The sequence below is a fragment of the Zeus faber genome, assembly GCF_960531495.2.
Source record: "Zeus faber genome assembly, chromosome: 14".
NCBI classification, from domain to species: domain Eukaryota; kingdom Metazoa; phylum Chordata; class Actinopteri; order Zeiformes; family Zeidae; genus Zeus; species Zeus faber.
In genome coordinates, this window is record NC_137200.1 from 29,308,415 (window position 1) to 29,330,914 (window position 22,500).

A 22,500-nucleotide genomic window follows, 5' to 3' on the forward strand; every position below is an offset into this window, starting at 1 on the left:
AGACAAGGCGGTAGCCCCGTCGCCCGTCTTGTGCTTGCCAAAACTCCGCGGCGTCATTGTGCTGTGACATCACATCCGACCCCCTGCCCTCGCCTGCGCCCAGCGGACTGTTTCCAGAAGGTGCAAACGCATCTGACGCGGACAACGTGCATGTCATGTGCTACATGTGTGAGACGGCGTCCGGAGCTGATTATCCAGACATTGTCCGGAGTCAGTGTGTGAAAGCAGCTTCGTGGGCTCCAGGGGCGGTGAGCTTCAACGCCCCCGTTGGACACAAGAGCGGAGCCCAACAGGTTTGGCAAGACACGGTCGCTTCAGTCGGCCGGGCCGTGGCGGTGGTGGGAGCCTGTGGCGCCGTCGAGTTGTCTGACACGACCCTTCCTATCTGGGGTCGTCCGGATGCCAGGAAACGCTTGAGAGCTTTTTGGGCTTAATAACCGGATTGTGATTCCAAACATGTTTTTTTGGACTAATCGTCGATGCTTTTTCTTTTCCCACCCCCACCCCTGCCCCAACCTCTTTCTGCGCTCTGCTTCTCCTGTTCTCCGTCTCTCTCTCTCTCTCTCTCTCTACTTCCCTCCCTCTCCGTCTCCTCCGCCCTTTTCAGTATGATCTCCAAGATCTGCAGCGAGATCAATAAAAAAGAGGAGAAGAGGGGCATCTTTAATAAAAGGTACGTCGGAGTCGACGCCGAGTGAAAACAGTCAAAAAGAGCCCGAGGGACTCTTCATGTTCTCTGTGTTTCTTTCTTTCTTTCCCTTTGTTCCTGTAGACTGGTGCCCAAATATCAGGAACCAGGTAGGAATGGGTTCAACTTTTTTCCCTTTGGGCTCGAGATGTTCCCCCCGTAACAAGTGGCGGGCGTCTCCGAGCGAGGCCCACGGACCCGTCTGCTGTCGGGAGATATTTCTTTGAAATGGTTTGACGATAAACGCCGTCGCTTTTACCTCTGTTTTTCAAAACCGCTCTGAACTCCGCCTCCTCGGCCCTGCTGCCGTGGCCGCTCCACAGAGATGCACGTGGAAGGCGAGGGCTGGGACGACGATGAGTTTGTAAGTCTGTTGTTCTGCGCCCGCCCGTACGTACCCTTGTTGTCTGACTGACGCTTTTTAGTGAAACGACTTTCATTTTCACTTTGTTTGGGGGTGAGCTCGTGGCTATTTCTGCTCCAGACCTGGTTTCTCCACCAGTTTTATTTCCTATTTTAACGAAACACACGCCACCTCCAATTTGAGCCCGAGCTTTCTTTCCCCATCCTCGGCGCGGTTCCCGATGTCTTCGCGTCTGTTTGGCTGGACCCGGCCACGCGCTCCCGTCCCTCCACCCCCCCGACGACCAGGAGAGCGACGACGACTACGAGGACCCCGACGCCGACGAGGAGGACGACGTGGGAGACTACGAGTCGCCCACCGAGGAGGACGAGGGCGAGGACGGAGCTTACGAGCCGCCCCCTTCTGAGTCCACCGAGGAGCTGGCCCACAAGCTGTGCCCCTCCCTGCCCATCGGGGACGGAGACTATATCGGTAAATGGGACCGTGCTCCCCGTTGCGGGCAGCTGGCGGCGCAAGTGGCGGGAAATGAACGTCGACTGGACACTTTTAATTATTAGTTGCGCCGCTTTGAATGAAATTTTCATCCCAAGGCTCCGGGGAACTCTCCGTTGAAATGGCCCCTCGTAGCCTTTGACACCTACCGGGGCGGTTTTGTGGACACAGATTAGGCCCGATCCTAGATGAGATCCTTCCTTTGATCCGGTCTGACCCAAATGGCCTTTGTGAGTCGTGGTTTAAGATTGTCGCAGACTTGCCCTGGTCCTGGTTTGATTTTCTGTTTTTTTCCCAGAAGGAAGATGAGAGATGAACAATAAGAGGGGCGTCAATCTAGCTGTATGTGGAAGCTTCGCTGTAACCTGGCCAGAGACAGGCTAACCTTTGGATTAATGGGCGCGGGCCTCCAGGTCGACCGTGACAAAGGAGAAAATGGATTACCTGGACTAAGCCCCGAGACCACTCAGCAGGTCTCTAACTCGTCTAGAACCAGTTCATCTTAAATTTAACAATGTCCCAGAAGGGCATTTTTAAATTCTGGATTGATTCGACTGGGATTATTACTTAGTTTAGTCCTGATTCAGATTAAGCCCCGTCTGCTAAACCGCCCCTCAAGTGTGATAAAGGATCAAACAAATCTAGTTCACCCGGCGAGACTGGTTTTAAGGCAGAAGTTTCAAAAGCACATTCACTTAAATATGTATGCCATGTCAATGTGTCTCTCTGTTCACTCTGTCTGACGTTTTCCATATGACGCACTATAACTGAATTTCCTCAAATTTAATGTACTGTGAAAATGTTTTTTTATTAGTGGATCACATTCCTGGATTAGCTGTATTTACATATATGTTAAGGATTGGTTGGTTGATTATTGTAGGGCAGACGCATAAATCCCCATTAAATACAGGCCTATTGTAGAAATAGTCTATAGATACAAGTAATAATTATAACAACACAACACAATAACGACACTCAACACTCTGCCCTTGTAGGTAGGTGTGTGTGTGTGTGTGTGTGTGTGTGTGTGTGCGTGCGTGCGTGCGTGCGTGCGTGCGTGCGTGCGTGCGTGCGTGTGTGTGTGTGTGTGTGATAACCTGGACTTCACTTGTGCCTTATGGCTCCAGTGCTTCCTGTATATGTTTAGAAACAGTTTGAGGCCCTATATGTAACAAACTTCTTCATTTCTCTCTCACACACACTATCAAACTCTCATGTATACACTCTAATACCTTCGTACAAGTGATTAAAAAAACATAATTTCATCAGTTAACAGCCGTAACAAGGTACCATGCAGTGAAGGTATATTAGAACTGCTACTAAATACGAAAACTTATAATGAAAAAAGATTGAATGCACATGATACAAATAACTGAAGCGTAGTACAACAATGGAACAATAAAGACAAAGTCTCGTTAATTTACAGAATAAAATAAAATATGTGTATTTCCCAGATTAAAAATATGTGAATTGACTAAATAATATCCATAGGATGAAGGTCAGCTTTTGAGGGAAACTCAACACAACCGACACACTAATAGCAAAATGTAGAAATACACTTATTGTCAGTTTCTAAACAGACCTGCGTTTATTTAGTAAACGAATGAATTAAAACATTTAATATTTTAAATAAGTTTTCTCTTTTATGTGTTTGTGGGTATCTCTTTGGCAGTGTTTTAATGTATGTATGTATGTATGTATGTATGTATGTATGTATGTATGTATGTATGTATGTATGTACGTGCGTACATACGTACATGTATACATACATATGTATAAGTAATATAAGTAGTAGTAAGCATAAGCCAAAAATGCAAAACATATTCAAAGTATTATTGTGTGTGTGATTGTGGGTGTGTAGATAAAAACCCTGCAGCATACAGAGGCCCACCCCCTGCTATAAGCCCCCGACCTCCAGGCCCGAACCCCCCAGCTCAGCTACGTCCGGTGAGGAAGTAACCATCTACTCAACAACTCAACTACTCAACTCCTCCACTACTCAACTACTCTCTCAAACATTTAGTCTCCATACACAGTAGATATCTCAGTCCATATGTAACCACAATGTAGTTCAGTTATTTTATGCTCTGACTCTACAAAGTACAGTAAGTGTGCTACTACAGTGACTTTATTCAAATATATCTTTGTGTTTTATGTGTGCGTGTTATCACTTGTGTGTGTGTCTGTACATGTGCATGTGTAGCTTGAATGTTAATCTCCCTTGTAGGTCGCTTTGGATAAAAGCGTCTGCTAAATGACTAAATGTAAATGTAAAATGTAAATGTGTGTGTTTAAGCTGTTGAAGCCCTCCCCTCAGAGACGAGACCCCTCCCACCCCAGTGGAAGATCACCTTGCAGGAGTGAGTACACACTAAAATAAGCTTTTGAGTGTTTTAATACAACTGTAATATGTGTTGTAATTGCTATTCTATTGTATTCAAACACTAAAAACACTTCACTTTTCAATGATATTCAGAAATTTCACATATTATAATATACTGTAATGTTAAGCGTCACACTTTGCTGCTATGATATGATATGATATGATATGATATGGTATTATATAATATAATATAATATAATATAATATAATATTATATAATATTATATTATATTATATTATATTATATTATATTATATTATATTATATTATATTTTTAACAGATGTAAAACTGAAAGGATGCTAGGTGGAATTTTCTGTGGGCATGGTCTGTCGTCAGGACAGAATAGGCATGGAATTCCCCCCCCCCACACTAGAAATTTGGAAGAACCTTTGCCCAGTTGAAATGTGTGGGGTTCATGATCTCTTCTCGGACGGAGGGTAGTCTAACTGGGCAGACGACTGACCGGCTCTAACGCCTGCACCTTTGCTGTGTGTACATAGCGGTCTCTTCATGGTTTGTCTGAGGTGCCATTTCTGCCCTTTCTTGCCGTTTCTGCCTGGGTTGCAATTCTGGCAAAAAGTCTCTGACGAAACGGGCCCCGAAGCGGACAGCAAGTAAACCTCTGTTGCTCTGCATCCTGGCGGGCTGTGGCCGCCAGGGATTGTCTGCCTCATGACAAGTGGACACAGTGGCCTCAGACAATTACTGGAAGGCATTGTGCTTGGTAACTTCCAGGTGGGGATCCTGATCAACCTAAGCATGTCCACAGAAGTTTGACGTCCTCAATTCCAGATGATCTTCTTGTGTCAAAGGTCACATAGGCCAGTCCTGGGGAGCCTGAAGAAGGACAGGGGGCTCTTATTGCCACCTGCCGATCAGCTTGGCTCCAACCTCCTTCTGCGCCAACTGAACTAGTTTCCCATATCTCCCGTCAAGAGCTTTGGTGAATGAGAGGCCTGAGCCATCGTGCCTGATCCCTCTTGAGGTGCTTTTAATGCTCGGTATCGTCTGGGTCAATCAGGTTGTCAAAGCCATGCACAGCATAGTGTACTGATACTCATCTTTCCTTGTCTGATTTGGGAGGAAAAGGCCTTCAAGCCTCCCATACGCTCACCTCCTTTGGACCCCATTGGCTGGTGCTGAGGGGCAAGGGCTGTGGGACCCTACGGTGTTTATGGAAGAGGCTGCAGGGTAGGATAAACTGTATCATTAGCGGGGGGCAGCTGGGCAAACAGGCCACCCACTAAGCAGCCCTGGAGGCAAGGCAAGTTGAGCAGAGAAGAACTGTTCCATGCTCACATAGGAGGACAAGCTGCACTGTGGGTTTTGAGCGTAAGCGGTGCTTGAAGGACCTTGAAGGAGAGGAGGCTTCTGTGGTTCAGCCAAAGAGTGTCCTGAAGGGGCTGGGGTGGGAAACACTGTTGGGGCTCCTGAAGCAGGAAACGCTGCTGAAGTGCTGCAGGACTGCTGGGCCTCCTGGAACCACTGGAGTGCAGAGGGCTGTTGCATCTGATGCTGCTGGGCCGCTGGAGCTGCTGGAGGTGTCCAAGGTTTTCCGTCAGACCTTGATCTGGTTGTCCTGTCCAAATGGACTACCTGGCTCTGCAGAGCTGCCACCAAGTCCTTGATGAACCCACCTTGGCTCCCAGGAGTTGCTATGGGGGTGCCGGTCCACCACCCAGTTCTCTGCTGAGTTCTCTACCACATCCTGTGGCTGGCCTTTGTCCAGCCCATGCCTGGTTGCCCCCACCCATGTGCAGTTGATATTCAGCGATGAGTGAGTCTGGTTTCCCAGACCCAAGACCCCCACCCCCACCCAGTCGTTGTGTGGGGGTGGGGGTTAGGGTGGGGTGGACATGGGGTGAACCTGATGCCCATGAAAAGGATGTAATACAGAAAGGTTGCTAGTTGTGATTTGCTATGAGCGTGGGCTGTCGGTCAAGACAGAAGACGCATGGAATTCGACAATATCATATTATATTAAATTATATTATATAATAGGAGCAATTTTATTAACCATAGTAACCTAGAAACAACGTTTTTTTTTTCTTGTCCAAGGCTCCAAGCTGATTTAACCATGGCTAACCAACACGACTTGTTGTTAAGTGTGTTTTGTGTGTGTCAGTGCTAGGTCCAGTGCCTTCAGAACCTCCACCGGTGTTCCGTGGCGAGAAACCCACCAGAGACAGAGGAGCCGGCCAATCCCCCAAGCAAGGTACCCAGCTCCGTGACCCCCTGTTTCCTCCTGTGCGTGCTGGGCCCTTTTCACTTTCTCCCAAGTCCCACTGACATCTCCTCACACTGAGCTCTCAGATGGGAAAGGAACAGCTGCAAAACTTAGAGGGAAAAGAGAAACCTTGTACGACCTGGACAGTCTAGTCGTGTAGATGTAGAACATCCTGGAACCTGTACTAGTATTTAATTCAGTCCTGAAAAGCCCGCCTCACACTTTTCAGAATCAGAATGAGTTTACTCCGCCAGGTGCATCGGAATTTGTCCAGGTGAGGATTGTTGCGCTTCTACAGACGATTATCATTTGAAAATATTAAATACATAATAATAATAATAATAATAATAATAATAATAATAATAATAATAGAATAAAATAGGATAAAAAGTAAAATCCGATAAAGAATTGCCAAATACACTCAAATAGCTGAAAGTACAAAACAGAAATAGTCAAATATATAAAAAATAGACACAAATGCAAATCTATGCACATAATTGCTTATTTATATGGGTGTATAGGCTACAAATTATAAAATATTTTGATGTATTTACTAAGTTGCTAATATTTGTACAGTGTTATTGCATTATTATTTCATGTACTGTATATTATTGCACAAGTAAATAGAAAATAGGTTTAAAATAAAATAGCCTAGTAGAGCACTACAGTATGTCCTTCTATTCCATGTAACTATTTAGAACCTTTTTTTTGGTGAAAAAGCACCACCAAATAGTCCTAAGAAAAACACAGGGTCTGAGTAATGTCAGGTTGGGGACTCAATTCTTTTTAGCCCCAAGTTGCAGCCTCATCATCTGCATTTCATTCTATTACAGTGTTGTGTGTTGAAAAAATTAGATCGTGCATCCCCCAAATATGTCATGCATTGGGGCTTAATGTATTCAGCCCATTGACCGAATAAATGAGATTCCACTTCGTTTCCACTCGCTGATGCCTGTGTGTCCGGCTGCAGTTCGACAAAGTCACTTCCGACTCCTGAGTTGTTCGTTTCCAGTTGTTCACTACAAATGAATCGTTCGCAAGTATTGAGCACAGGAAACTAACAACTGCCGCTGAGTAGTACAGGGGGAAAAAAGCGCGAGGGTGGAAGAGAAGTGGTCGATTTTGGAGTGGCCCTGTGGCCAGCATGAGGGTCAATACGAACGGGGTGGACCGCTCACTCCAAACCTCATTCCTATGGAGGTCAGGGCGTACTTGACACAGGCCAGCCGCCCTGCCCTGACTCCACGAGGCAGGGCCCTGTGCCACGGGGCCACCATCGATCTCCAGCTGCTGATTGGCCCTCTCAGTCCAGCCGTGGGTCTGGGGATAAAATCCCGAGGACACAAATCACGTCAACTGGTAAACCATGTAGTCCAAACATGTGACTTGTGAACTTTTTTATGCACTGATCAATTTCTTCTCGAATAGAAATAATTTTTGTCTTGTCCCCACAGGAAGGAAGTTCAACACAGTGGTAAGACTTTCTTTCTCTCACTGTCATCTTTTTGTTTCTGCAGTAATAGGATGGACGTTCTCCTGTATGACAAATATACTGTTATATTCAGATTTAAAATCTGGTTTATTGATTCACTGTGTGTCTGGATATCTTTTCTGCATTTGTTTCTTTTTCTTTTTTCCCTTTTTTCTCAGAGGTTTATTATATTATAATAAAATACAACTTGTAGAATAAAGTAGCAACAAGTTGTTGATTGGATTTGTTTTGTGCCTTACTTACAGCCACAAATGCAATTGAGGAGGTATGTGTGTAAAACGCACACACACACACACACACACACACACATGCAAATGCACACACACACACACACACACACACACACACACACACACACACACACACATGCAAATGCACACACACACACACACACACACACACACACACACACACACACACACACACACACACACACACACACACACACACACATACACACACACACATAAGAAAAACAGGTTCATATGAAACCAGACAATTAAGACTGAACAAGCATTTAATGTCTAGTTTACCATAGTTCATGCAGTTCGTGTAAATGTGTGTGTATGTGTGTGTGTGTGTGTGTGTGTGTGTGTGTGTGTGTGTGTGTGTGTGTGTGTGTGTGTGTGTGTGTGTGCAGGCCTCCCGACAGGAGTCAGGAACATCCTGGTTGGCCGAAACCTCCTGTTCCTCCTCTCACCTCCTCGCTTGGCAGGAGCAGCCCCTCTGTGAAGCCTCCTCCTGGCAGGTCAGTGGAAACAAGGGATCTGTCTGTCTGTCTGTCTGTCTGTCTGTCTATCCATCTATGACATGCTATGCCAAATGGACTCAGTGGGCGTGTTGTGAGGTACAACTTTTATAGAATACAGTTATTCATATTATATAAAGAGGCAGGAGGTGCTGTGAATTACAGCACCTACCAAATAATAATCCCACACGACAGGAAGTTCCTCCATCTCTCTGTCTGGTGTTTTTTTTCCTCAGGTTACTGCCCGATGTGAGAAACATGGTATGTGCCGACTTGCCATTGCCACCCAGACCCAGTCTGCCCTCCGTCCTCCACCCTCCGCCCTTGTTGCAACACACGCAGGTACCTGGTCATCCTTCTTTTTCTCTCCTTCTCACCTCTTTTCTCCTCTCTTCTCTTCTCTTCTCTTCTCTTCTCTCCTCTTCTCTTCTCTTCTCTTCTCTTCTCTTCTCTTCTCTTCTCTTCTCTTCTCTTCTCTTCTCTTCTCTTGGCTGTATCGTCAAATATTCCTATTCCCAAATTCATATGAGAAAACGTCTTTTTAGTCGAGTAGACACCGGATGGCGCTGTGGTTCTTCTGGCAGGCCACTTCTGTCAACATGAGCCCTCTCCACAGCAGAAAATGCTTCAATTTATTAATTTATATTTTTTAATTGTTGCATTTCAAATTATTTTATGTGATTATTATTCTCTTCTTATTTATTGTCATTATTTCTCTCTTTCTATTTTTTTTTTGCATTTCTTCAATTTGATTGCCAGCAAATAAGCAATGGTTATTTTCTTTTATCAAAAATATTATGAATGAAAATATCAGCTTTGACTGTACAGAGCAGGGAGGGGTATGGGATGTCTGGTCATTTCTAGTAATATACAATAACACCAGGGTCTGGATCAATACTACCCTCAAAGAACCTTGGGGTACTGTACGTGAAAAGCTGATACAGAAGGAAAAATGACAGCCAAACTGGAAGCTATATTCAGGAACTTAAAAATCTAATCTAAAAAAGCATGGATGTATATATACAATACCATGCAATAAAATTCAGTTACTGGACATATACTGATACCAGGTTAGACTGTTCTGATGACTTTCCAGTTAGTTCTGAAAAGAAGGCACCTGATGTGTGTGTGTGTGTGTGTGTGTGTGTGTGTGTGTGTGTGTGTGTGTGTGTGTGTGTGTGTGTGTGTGTGTGTGTGTGTGTGTGTGTGTGTGTGTGTGTGTGTGTGTAGGATTTGGATTCTCGCTGGTACGTGGGCAAAGTGACAAGAAGCCAAGCAGAGCATTGTCTGAAGCAAGTCAATAAGGTGAGAAGAGACGTACAGCCACACATCTTGCAGAACCCTGTTTGTGTTCATATAATAATATATATTGAACATTGTGTATAAAATATGCAACTGACTGGCTGATTGATGATGGAGCTGCAGTCTCTGCAGAATAGACCTGTTGCGGTTCCCAGAATTTTTACGAAAAGTATGGACTCAACAAAGCGCGTATAATCTATGAAACTTGGTGCCTCATTTTTACTCGATTGCAATTAATTTTCAACAATATGTGTGGTGTGGGGCTGGTGTGGTTTGAGCAGCCACGCCTGTCCTGGTTCTAGGTAATTTTGGCCCAGGATCAGAGTGGCTGTTGCTTGTTTTGGTCTAACGAGCAACAGGTAAAACCCCCATCCCCACACTCACTCAGGAGAGGTGCCATTGTTATGACACATGTCCATCCTGGGCTTATTCCAAGTAGCCCACTGTTCACAAAAAGCTGTGTGTCTGAAATCCCTTCGTCTGTGCCCGAGGTCCCTGAAAATACCACTCGGGTGGTGTGTGGAAGGCGAAACTGCCGCAACGTGTTAATCCTAATTTCCGCCACTTCACAGTAGGCGCCTACATTTATTAATATTATTTCCCATTATAGGCTATTATTTATGGGATTGAACATACCTTGACAAAATACCAAACAAATATATGTGCACATACAGTGCAATTATTTGTGAGAATTGTTCAAAGAATATGATTTAAAAAAACAAGTAGTTCGAAACTACTAAATGGTGTAGGATTTATAAAAAAAAAAAAAGAATTGCGGAAGTAGAAATGTAACTATTGCAACATTATACATTACTGTACTTATGTGTTTGGCAATCTATTGCCAGGATGCTTCTCTGTCTTCATTAGTATCCACAGCATCTGCCTTTTTTTAGTGATCATGTGTTTAAACATTTAAATATTTTTCCATCAGTAATACGTTCTCTTTAGATGTCAAAGAAGTCACGTCCTGTATTGATCCTGTATTGGACTGCGTTCCACTGATTGGTTGATCGTTTAAATATCGAGACATCTGATCCAGACTCCACGGAGTCAGACTAGCTTAGCTCCAAGCAGCGTTTCGAGAGCTCTCTGATAACCACTGCCACGTTGGTTATCTCTGTTTAATTGTGGTGAGATTGCCGGAATAGCCTCAATATCCAAAAAACGCAAACACACACACACACACACACACGCGCGCGCACGCACGCACGCATACGCACACACACATACACATACGCGCACACACACACATGTATACACACACATATCCTTGGGCACATACACACCATCATAGCCTATACACACCAGTACGTGCACATGCATGTTCAGTTTTGCGCATAAACGCTGACATATATACACGTTCACAGTCATCTAACAGAATACAGACACATAACGACACACACACACACACACACACACACACACACACACACACACACACACACACACACACACACACACACACACACACACACACACACACACACACACACACACACACACACACACACACACACACACACACACACACACACACACACACACACACACACACACAGGTGTGCATACAGATGCAAATAAGCAATCACTCATAGTTCATCTTACAACCAGACCATCAAAGAGGCCAAAGACATCCAGACACAAACACACATACAGACTGACTGTTTCTGGTTGTGCAGGACGGGGCGTATCTGGTGCGTGACAGCATCAGGCAGCAGCACGGGCAGCCCTTTACACTGATGGTCCTCTACCAGGACAAGGTCTACAACATCCAGATCCGACAGCACAACCACCGATACGAACTTGGCACCGGGCTCAAGCGCCAAGAGGTGACACACAAAGCACCAACATGTAACAGCTACTATTAGTGTTTAGGTGAAAACTCCATCCTTTACGCTCTTTCAGTCATATTGGGTTGTCATGAAATTATGATTGTAGACTACATAATAGTTAATACCATAATCTTAGACAGGATATCAGACCAAAACCTTTGTCTTTTGTCTGATAGATTGCCTAACGTTATGATACAGGTCATTTTAGAGCATGAAGGCTGTTTTTATATGACACTTACGTTATACTTAAAACGTGAGTGGTATTTACTGTATGTGCACACACAAGGTAGTTACCAAAACCAAATTTTCCAAAAAGAGGCGTAAAGACCTTTAAGAACTGCTATGTTATTGGAAGTGTGGACATTAGCCCAATCCTCATCCTCAATGTGCACATGCAGCAACGCAGCACTATAAGTACCATGCTTAGAAGTTGTATACAAAACCCTTTAATACTCAGCATACAGCTGTGGTGGAAGAAGCACACAGACCAAAATGACATATGACAATGTCTTAGTGTCATAGTGATTTATGTCAGCGGGCTTGGCATACAACACAAGGTTTTTCAACGCCATTGCATCCAGGACAGAGTTAATCAGCGAGTGGAGTTCAAATTCTCAACCTGCAAAGCCATTCCATAATAATCATGGAGGACTGCTCGCGTCCTTTGAACTCCTTTACGTCCTACCTGTGGGATGACCAGAGCACAGCATTTTTGTTTTATCTTTATGGCCACCACCAATCATCCTCTTCAGAGGACAATCTTACCACGTTTCGATCAGCTAAACAACATTTATTTGACCAGATAATTAGACAAAATTTGGAATGTGAATGTTGCCCCTTCTTACTATAGCAATAATTGAGAGGAAAAAATAAAGACGTAGTCAGGAAGGTGTTCAAGGAAGTGTGTGTGGCAGATTCTGGCAGTTTGTGTGTGTGTGTGTGTGATGTGTCCACCAGTGAGTGCACGGTATTGGTCCCAATCAGTTCTGGTGGATGAGGTCAGAAACATAACGTAGTACCTCAGAGCAGCAGAGGGGCTCTGCAGCCACCAACGATCCCCGCGGGCGCAAGAACATTCTGAGCCCAGAGCACCACAGCCGCATAAGAACCATGAAACTGTTGTTCAATTAAATAAGATATTATGATGAACTTCTCATTTTAGTAGTGATAAAGATAGATCCGCAAGAAGTATGGTGTGCATTTTATCCCTGTCGGGAAATTGTGCTAGTGTGTGTGTGTGTGTGTGTGTGTGTGTGTGTGTGTGTGTGTGTGTGTGTGTGTGTGTGTGTGTGTGTGTGTGTGTGTGTGTGTGTGTGTGTTTTCAGACTTTCCCTACTGTCTATGGTATCATCAGTTACTACTCCCATTCGCCCTTGCTGCTGATCGATGCCAAAAACCGCAGCTCATGTCAGCAGAACCAGTGCCTCCTCAGCGACCCTGCTGGATACCGACTGGCTTGACCGAATGGAAGTGGAGCAGACTATCCCACCGGGTGACTAAACCAACTTGTCCATCAAACTCAAAGAGCTTTTGCAAAAAAACAACAACAACAACAACAACAACAACAACAACAACAACAACAAAGAAAAAAGTGTATTTAAAAATTATTTTGGCATCGACTCTTGAAACACAAATATGGTAAAACATTTCTTTTTAACCAAGGCTACATTTAGGCTGCCTCCTAACTCAGGTTTTGCTCATATGTGACTCAATTCTGATTTTGCATCAAACACAATATCCAATAATATCCGGCTTACACCACTGTCTGATTTTCACATTTTAATAAAAATCTCAACAGTCCCACAAAACAATGGAATTTATTAACATGATTATCTATCATTGCCGTTGTTCTATCCTGACCCAAATCCAGCCACGACAGTGTTTCAGACAAAGGAACAAATTCTTCAGGGTCGTAACAGAGCTGTTGACATGAATGTGAATTCTCAAACATGTTTGTACACCTGCAATATATTTAATTATCGCAGTGGACTATACCAAACAACATTTTTTTATAACTATTACGATAGAATTGTAGTGCCACCTCTGCCTGTGAACATCCTCTTGACATCTAGAGCTTTTACCAAAAATAGCCCTGCCGAGACGGTGGCTTTTTTTTTTTCTTTCAGTCGACTTTGGTTCGTTCTACTTTTTAGGACGCGGCTGTAGTTTGCGTTGCCATTTTATCTTTGTTGTGCGAGTAAAGTGCTGACGTTCCCTGGCTTGCTTCAACAACTGCATTTGTCTTTTAACTGTGGTACTTTTTTTTTTTTTTAAGATAATTTGTCAAATTGTTACAAAGGGATTGATCTGGAGAGAAAAAAACCTCTTATTAAATTCATTTCGGATATGACTGACATCCTTCCTGTCATTTGTTGTGCACCGACTCTGTGAACCTCTTTATTAGAAAGGAATTTATGTAAAAATGTACTCTCATCAGAATGCCCTTCAAGCACAACATCCATCATGTGATGATCCAGCAACATTATTTATAAGAAAACAAAAGAAGACATGGTAACGTTGAGGTGATTATTGAAAGCATATTATGTCAAAATAAGTTGTAAAAAAAAGAATAAAAAATAGGAGATCACCAAATTCTATCCATTTATTTCCAACCCAACCCACTTTCTTCTGTGTGTGATTTGGTTATGAATAAAAGAATACCTCTACATCAACCTTGTTGTCATTGAAGGATTTGCAATTGGTTTGACTTCTGAAACATCGATAAAATAGATTAGATTAATAGATGAATTGCCAACAATTTCAATAGCCTTTTCTCACAAGTTGGCCCAACTCTGGCCTCAAAGAGCCCATCTAGCATCCTTAGTCCTCTTCAGTTTATGAATTATCCAATCAATGATAACTTTCAATTCTTACCAGCTGCAGAAGATGAGGTCTGGGAGATCTTAATCAATCTAAAAGATTGTTCTCCAGGGTATGATAACATTGACAGTAAACTACTGATATCCATTCGTGAGTGCATTGTGAAACCTCTGTCTCACAACTGTTGAAGAATTCTCACTGTGTGGTCGGTGAGGTTAACCTGCTTTGCTATCAGGACCAATTATTGAGCGCATTTAAGATATTTATCCTGCAGAATAAAGAGAAAGATACAGATGCACTTCAAAACAATGATGCTGTACATTCTAGTTTTGCATCTGAAGAAACCAGCTTTATATACAGAGAAAAGGTTGTGCCTATCCTGAGACTAGCCATGTGATTGACTGTTGCCTTCAGTAACACCTGAGAACTCTTTTAACAAAGAAAAACATTGAACAGTATTGGTGCCGGGAAGCGGACCTTGAGTGTTTACACAACGGTCCTGTTACGAGCTAGAAAAACAGCGATAACGACTAAAACAGTTGTGCCATTTGTGGGCAGGAATGTAAGATCTCCTGACAAAGAGGAGCCGGGAGTAATCACCAAACAAAACATATGCCCCATAGCATTTAGGCATCACTTGGTTGTAAAGTTATATCATTCATGAACATTGATCATCTGCATTTTCTCTCACACATTTTGAATCTCAAATTGGAAAAGGGAATCGTTCCTCCTGAACTAAAAACAGACCACACATTATCCCTATTCATAAAGATTATGACCCAGCCTTCTTCAGCCATTACTGACCCATCTCCACCCTGCTTGCTGTATCAAATATGATTGGAAAGCTTGTCTGTCATCTCACAATGGAGCGTATTGCAACGTAGATGGAGGTTGTAAAGAACAACACGAGACCCCAGAAAACACGGTGAAAGACTTCCTCCACACCGTCCTGGAACTCCCCACGGACACCGCAAAGCAGATTACCTTCCACTGGGATCACCGACTGGGACACCGCTGGGGGAGCCATACCCGGGCTATTGTGAAGTTTGAACACTTCAAGCACAAGGAGCTGGTTGAAAGCAAAGGACAGGAGCTGAAAGGAACCACGCTGGGCATGAACGAGGAATTCCCCCGGGAAATCAACGACCGACGGCAGGTCCAGTACCCCATCCTGAAGGAGAACGGACAGAAGGGTAAACAAATATGGCTGGTTGTTGATAAACTATATGTAGACGGTCTGCTATTCTGAGATTCTGATATGCGAGATTTAGAAATTTGCATCCTATGTCAAGTCCTATGTCCTTTGTCTAGTTGTCATTTGTTTGTGTAAACATGTATCCCTACGAACTTCCTGCAATGGATAGTTAAGGGGAATAGGCTCACCAGCTCACTGCATCCGAGCAGATCTTTTCTGCATCATATAACAAAAAAAAAAAGAGGTGTTTCTATAAGGATCAACAAAGGTGTCCCATATCAGAATAAAACCACAATATCAGACACAGAAGGGCGATGCATAATGATTAACGGAATTTTTGGAAATATCTAATTAACCATGGCTAATATTAATGGCCCCAATAAGGACGACCCAAATTTCTTTCACAATATATTTTCAAAACTTATAGAATTCTCTGACTCAATTATTATACTGGGGGGGGGGGGGACTTCAACACAGTACTTGATCTAGGTTTAGACTTTCACAAACCAGAGATAATTACAAGTCCTGGCATTCGTCTGACATTAAAAAACAATATATGAGTGATCTTGCTCTTGCAATTGTTGGCGATCAAATAATCCACATAATAGAGAATACATATATTACTCACCACCCCAAAAATGACTCTCCAGAAATATCGCCATCCCTACTCTGGGAAACGACAAAGGCAATTCTGAGAGGTAGTATTATTTCATTCTTCGCTCACAAGAAAAAGAAAGGACAAGATTTCCCATACTTCTCAACCTCAAATTCTCCAGGGTCCAAAATATGGAATGGTCTGCCATTACATTTTTTTTATTTGTCTTCACAGCAGTTCAAAAGAGCCCTGAAATCACTCCTCCTTACCAACAAATATTTTCCATATAAGCTGCCTATATAAGCAACAACAGATATATTTTCTTCTCATATGCCTTGTTTTTCTTCTTGCCATTATTTGTGTGTAAATTCTTCTTTATATTTCTTGTCTTATGAAGATTTGAAGCCATATCACATGATATCTATACTTTTACTCTGTTAGAGATAGTGTTTGTTAATACTTGATACTGATGTGTGTGTGTGTGTGTGTGTGTGTTTGTGTGTGTGTGTGTGTGTGTGTGTGTCTTTGTCTTATGACTATGACTGATTCATTATACTTGTGTAATAGATGGGTGTATGGGTAACATTGTTGTCAAATGCCATGCTATGGCTCAGTTTTTTACTATGTCTTAATGTATTGATAGATACATCCAAACTGCGTATTCTACGTTGCTGTATCTACCTCCTGTATTATGCTGCCCAGAGAATGCCACTTTCCAAGCCCCTGGAGGGTTTTTAGGCAATTCTCCCTCACATTCCCTTGCAAACTATATATTGCATCTTTAAAAATGTTTTTATGTGTAAATACAGAAACAAAGCGAAAGGAAAGGTGACACTCTACCTGTCAGATACTGTAGGTATCTGCGTGTGTACAGTATGTGTGTGTGTGTTTGTGCATGTGGTTGTTTCTGATTTAGAAATTTTGGAACATGGGCCCTCACTTAGCAGGTGTATTTACTCTGACCTCACTTTGATACCAGTACAAGAATGTATGCGCGCACGTGTGCGTGTGTGTGTGTGTGTGTGTGTGTGTTGTGTGTGTGTGTGTGTGTGTGTGTGTGTGTGTGTGTGTGTGTGTGTGTGTGTGTGTGTGTGTGTGTGTGTGTGTGTGTGTGTGTGTGTGTGTGTGGACAGGTATTATGTGCATTTTTGTAAGTGTGTTCTGTGTGTATGACAAAATAAACTTATTGTAAGTCGCTGCAAAAGCGTCTGCTGTGTGTTTTTGAGTGTGAGGGTATGTGTGAGTACATGCAGGCATGAAGGTGTGTGTGTGTGTGTGTGTGTGTGTGTGTGTGTGTGTGTGTGTGTGTGTGTGTGTGTGTGTGTGTGTGTGTGTGTGTGTGTGTGTGTGTGTGTGTGTGTGTGTGTGTGTGTGTGTGTGTGTGCTTGTAAAGCCTGGCTGTTGTTTATTGTTTCAACAGTACACCTGCTGCCTCGCCAACCTCCATCATCACCGACCCCCATGGGTCGTTTCTGGTGGTGGACATGTTTAACTAACTGTGTTTAACTGATTTCCACTTTCACCAAAATGGTTGAAATAGCAGTTTGGAAACTAGACAACCACTCTTTACAATTTTACGAATATATCATATAATATATTATTATATTTGAAAATAAAATATTAATAGTGATACTAATGATAATAATAATAAGAATGATAATAAATATAGCTGCAGGCAGCGACACACAGGGTCCAGCATATTCCTGTTAGGTACGTATTATAGTTATTTGTGTTATGTGAAATGCATCACAAGTTACTAAATGTACAAGCATCAAACATTGTGGAGTTACGTTATGTTCATAGTTTCTTCTAGAATATTGTGACTGGCTTTAAGTGTGACCTGGACATATAAACATAACATAATTAAATTCATGGAATTTCATGTATGCAACTTTCATGGCATCACGTATGAAGCATTTCCATGAAGCATTATGAAGATAGGTCAGTTCTAAATAATTGTTCTAAATATCTGAGCTTGTTGTGGTTAATTATTAAAGCCCACATGAAAAGAAACTGATTACATGTTATACTAAACCACCAATATTCAAGGAATATGTATTAAAAAACCTTTCAAAAGTATGCTATAAAGCCCCAAAAAGGGGAAGTAATACAATAACAGAAAGAACTTAAATATTTTGCAAACAAAAGACCTAAACAGAACACCAGCCAAATACAGTTGAAGCAAAGAAATAGGCCAAGGTCATGAAAAGGAAATATGCTCATATATGCCGCAGGATTTCCAGGAATTGTGGAGACAGCTCTTTTCCAGGAAAGGAGAGGCTGTCTGGAACAGGACAAGGCCATATGTGCACAGGAGTTCCAGGAACCATAGAAAAAACCCTCTTCCAAGAAAAGGGAGGATGCATGGTGACAGGGCTGCGATTGGCTCACATCCCACAAAGAATGTGATTGGTTATTTGGAAACTACCCCAAAATAAGAGAACATCCATGGTAAAAGGGCTGTGATTGGTTCCCTGCACTGAAAGGGGCAGGACATGTACGAGGAGGACGGAACATCTGGGGTATACAAGGAGGTCCATCATTTTTTTCAGTTGGACGGAGCTTTTCTGCTATTTTTCAGCATCTGTAACAATGAAAAAAACAACTTCAGTAATTACATTTCATAACAATAATTATAATAAATATATTCAATTTAAAAAATATATAAATACATTTATTTGTAATTACAACTTTATTGTACTTGTTCTGTTAATAAAATAAAAAGTAATACAGTTTAATATCTTATTTGTCTATATTATAATGCAGACAACAATTATGTAACTTCGACAATCATTTTGAATAATAAGCATTATGGAATAATTTGTTAATATTACAAACACATTTTGCCTTTTCAATAATGTTTGTTAATTTGTTTATACATGACATGTATTACAAACAAAGTCCTTCTCTTTCTCTCTTTCTCTTTCAAAGTAATTTCTTTTATTTTCAACTATATCTTCTCATCCTTATCTTACCTTGAATGCATTGAAGTATCTGCAGTGTCCGTGATGGGAGATGACGTTGTGTCTGTTATACATCAATTATGACGTATTCACGTAGATTTACGGTAACGGTTGAAATTATGCAATGTATTTGTAAAGTTTATTTTGCTTTACTTCGATTACATTTTCAGTAAGTTAGGTTTCTCTGGAATACGAAAAACGTTGTAGTATTTATATTAGTAATTACCATTTCACGGCTTCTAGTTTTTCCGATGCCTCATTGGATTTTGAACGCATCACTCAGTCGCACATTTCAGTGCTTTCCAGTGAGTGCCATGACGAACCCTGTGAATTACTGTTTATTGCATTTTTCATTAATGAAAGCATAGTAATGTGCACCACAGATGTAAAATATTAATCAAACAATCTACTGACATCCTTCAGGTTAGAAGCTATATAAATATAAATACACGTAATCGATAGTTTGGTAACGTTGAACGAGAACAGAATGACTCCTCTGCACCCTGGACACAGTCCAACTGGACATTCTCAATCAGATCTGTACATTGATAGTAAACAATATGATGACGTCTGTACATCTCATCTCGTTCATTTTCCAACAAGACGTGTGATGTCTCAGTTAACCAAGACCAACTGAATATTTTGGGTACTAGTTGTTCAGTTTTTCACTAATATCTGTAATGTATGTGGATCATTCTGGATGAAACTTAAACCACAGGATCCTTTTTACATAGCTGTTTAAACAACACCTCAACTGTGTTCATAGCTTATGCCGAAGTATTTGTTCTAGATAGTTTTAGCCAGATGGGACATATTTCAGCGTCAGTCATACTGGCTCGTCGGGTTTAAAATCGCTCAAAAATTTGTTTGTTTTCTTGCTAATTTCAGCTCCGTATGTGGATCGATTTGGATAAAACTTCAACCACTAGGTCTTTCAGACAGCGTGATTCAAACAAGACATATATCGTGCTTTTCCAGATTGTTTTAGGCCTCAAAATTCTGAGGAATATTCCTCACTTTTCATCTTACAATGACAATAAGGGGCTGCTGTACAATTGCAGGGTGGACCCCTAATAATAATAAATAAAAAAGTAATGATACTAATACTACTACTACTACTACTACTACTACTACTACTACTACTACTACTACTACTACTAATAATAATAATAATAATAATAATAATAATAATAATAATAATAATAACATTTATTTGTTTGGGAAAGGTAATTGCAACTGGTTACACAATCTCCCTCATCATGAGAATGAGCCTCCTTATAACAGCTGCTGGGAAAAGAACCTGAGGACCAAGCATGGAATCAGGCATCTAACACCCCCAATAAGAGGTTTTGATGGACGATCTCACTGTGACGACCACAACCCATGTGGGGGCAAGGTGGGTCCTAACAGTGCTTGATGATGGCAATGTGGGCCAGGATGAAGTTCAAGCCAAAGAGGTGAAGGAGTACAGTGATCAGAAAAGGCAAAGTGATGTCCAGTTTCAAGCTGCATGTACAGGGAATTCCATTGATAGAGGAGAATCAAATCAAATGAGTTTGAAAGTGGTTTGATGATTCACTTACCACCATTCACTTACCACCTTAACAGGAACAACATCACCAGCACAAAAAAGCAGACAGATGAGTGGCTGAGGAGGATCGAAAAATCAGGACTTCCAGGGAAATTCAAAGTATGGCTCTATTAACACGGGCTGTTGACGGGCAAGACTCATGTGGCTGTTGACAGTATATGAAGTTCCTACGACAAGTATGGAAAGAGTGGATAGGAAATCAGCATCTCTGAAGGTGGCTGGGAATCCCTCAAGCTTTACTTCATTAGGACTGCACATAAGATCAGTGCAGCTACAACTCCCCCGCTCAACCCTGGTGGAGAAATTCAAGGTGGCAAAGTGCAGAGTCGTCATGATATTCATAGACTCACAGGTTGAACAAGTCAAACAAGCAGGCGTAACTACAAGATCAGGGCGCAAGTGGGCAGCCGACACCTCTGTCGCACAAGCAGAAAGCTTGCTGAAGCTACAGGGATTGTTGGGATACCATGCACAAGAAGACAGGGTCTTGGGACTACCCATCTCGAACAATGGGGGAAGGCAAACAGCAGAGAGAGGAGAGCCATGATCCAAGAGGAGGTGTGGAATCTGGAGGAAGAATGAGGTAGATCAAGGGCTGTGGAGCCCCTGTCCCGGGGAGCCTGGACCAAACCGGACCCCCCCCAAGAGGAAGATCACATTGGTTGATCTATGGAAGCTGGAACCTTTCCAGATCTCCTTCCTGTTGCAACCCTACACCCTTCCAGGGTGTAAAACAGCACCAACCCAAGATGATACAGGTGGCAGCATGACAGGGTGCTCATGACATTTGCTAATACAGTGGAGCAGGAGAGACGCAAGAAATGGCAAACAACAGCGGCAACAAGACAACACCATCAATCAAGTTTGTGAAGGAGGGAGAGAAGCCATCAACCCTCGCAGGAACATCAAGAAACAACCTACTGCAAATGGCTCAATCATGGGACATAAAGGAAGACCTGGGAGTTCCCCCAGGTCATCCAGACAACTCTGAGGCCGGATGTGGTTATGTGGTCTAAAGCGGCAAAGAAGATTATCCTGATCGACCTCACCGTCCAGTGGGAAGAGGGCTGTGACCAAGCCTTTGAAAGAAAAAGCACCAAATACCGGGACCTATTTCTTTACCCTGCCGAGGTCGGCTGTCGGGGATTCCCTGTCCAGTCAGTGTGGAGGATGTTCACAGCCATCGGAATGACAGAAAAGGAGAGGGAGACAGGGAGGCAGCAGGAAGACCCTCATGCTGGCAATGGAACAGGACAGAGGTGCCAGTTATTGGTCTTAAATTCACTTAATTCACTGTTGAACGCAGGAAAATTACATTTGTCTGTGTGTGTGTGTGTGTGTGTGTGTGTGTGTGTGTGTGTGTGTGTGTGTGTGTGTGTGTGTGTGTGTGTGTGTGTGTGTGTGTGTCTGCAGCCCTACTCAGCCTTGTCTCCTCCCTCCGTTCATAAACTCCTGTCAACACTGAGCCCCAGGGAACAGAAATTCTCTGGGGAAGGAGTACACACACACACACACACACACACACACACACACACACACACACACACACACACACACACACACACACACACACACACACACATCTCCCTCTCTGATGGTTGGTCCTTGTGTGCCTGATAAATAACTCCCTGTCCTTGGAGTCTTGATGATTTACTTGTGAAAGTACCACGTTGACGTTTCTACTTCAGTAAAAGTAGATAACGACTAGCTCTTTAAATGTACTTAAAGTATTAAACGTACTTGTCATATCCAGTCTGTAATGTGGCATAAAGTTCTTCTCTGCAGATGAGCGCTCAGTATATCCTGA

General features: G+C 42.6%; 1 protein-coding gene across 1 annotated transcript in view; it reads left to right on the top strand.

Annotated features, from left to right (window-relative positions):
- lcp2a (lymphocyte cytosolic protein 2a) overlaps positions 1–14,051 on the top strand; it is a 17,847-nt gene extending 3,796 nt beyond the window's left edge. Inside the window, exons 4-15 of the mRNA XM_080013603.1 lie at positions 608–673; positions 773–798; positions 1,012–1,052; positions 1,340–1,523; positions 3,406–3,491; positions 5,278–5,485; positions 6,054–6,143; positions 7,610–7,629; positions 8,363–8,395; positions 9,626–9,700; positions 11,377–11,526; positions 12,855–14,051. Of these exons, the coding sequence (XP_079869729.1) occupies positions 608–673; positions 773–798; positions 1,012–1,052; positions 1,340–1,523; positions 3,406–3,491; positions 5,278–5,485; positions 6,054–6,143; positions 7,610–7,629; positions 8,363–8,395; positions 9,626–9,700; positions 11,377–11,526; positions 12,855–12,989 (1,114 nt within the window). The 3' untranslated portion in view covers positions 12,990–14,051. The remainder of the gene's footprint in view (positions 1–607; positions 674–772; positions 799–1,011; positions 1,053–1,339; positions 1,524–3,405; positions 3,492–5,277; positions 5,486–6,053; positions 6,144–7,609; positions 7,630–8,362; positions 8,396–9,625; positions 9,701–11,376; positions 11,527–12,854) is intronic.
- The last annotated feature ends 8,449 nt before the right edge of the window (positions 14,052–22,500 follow it).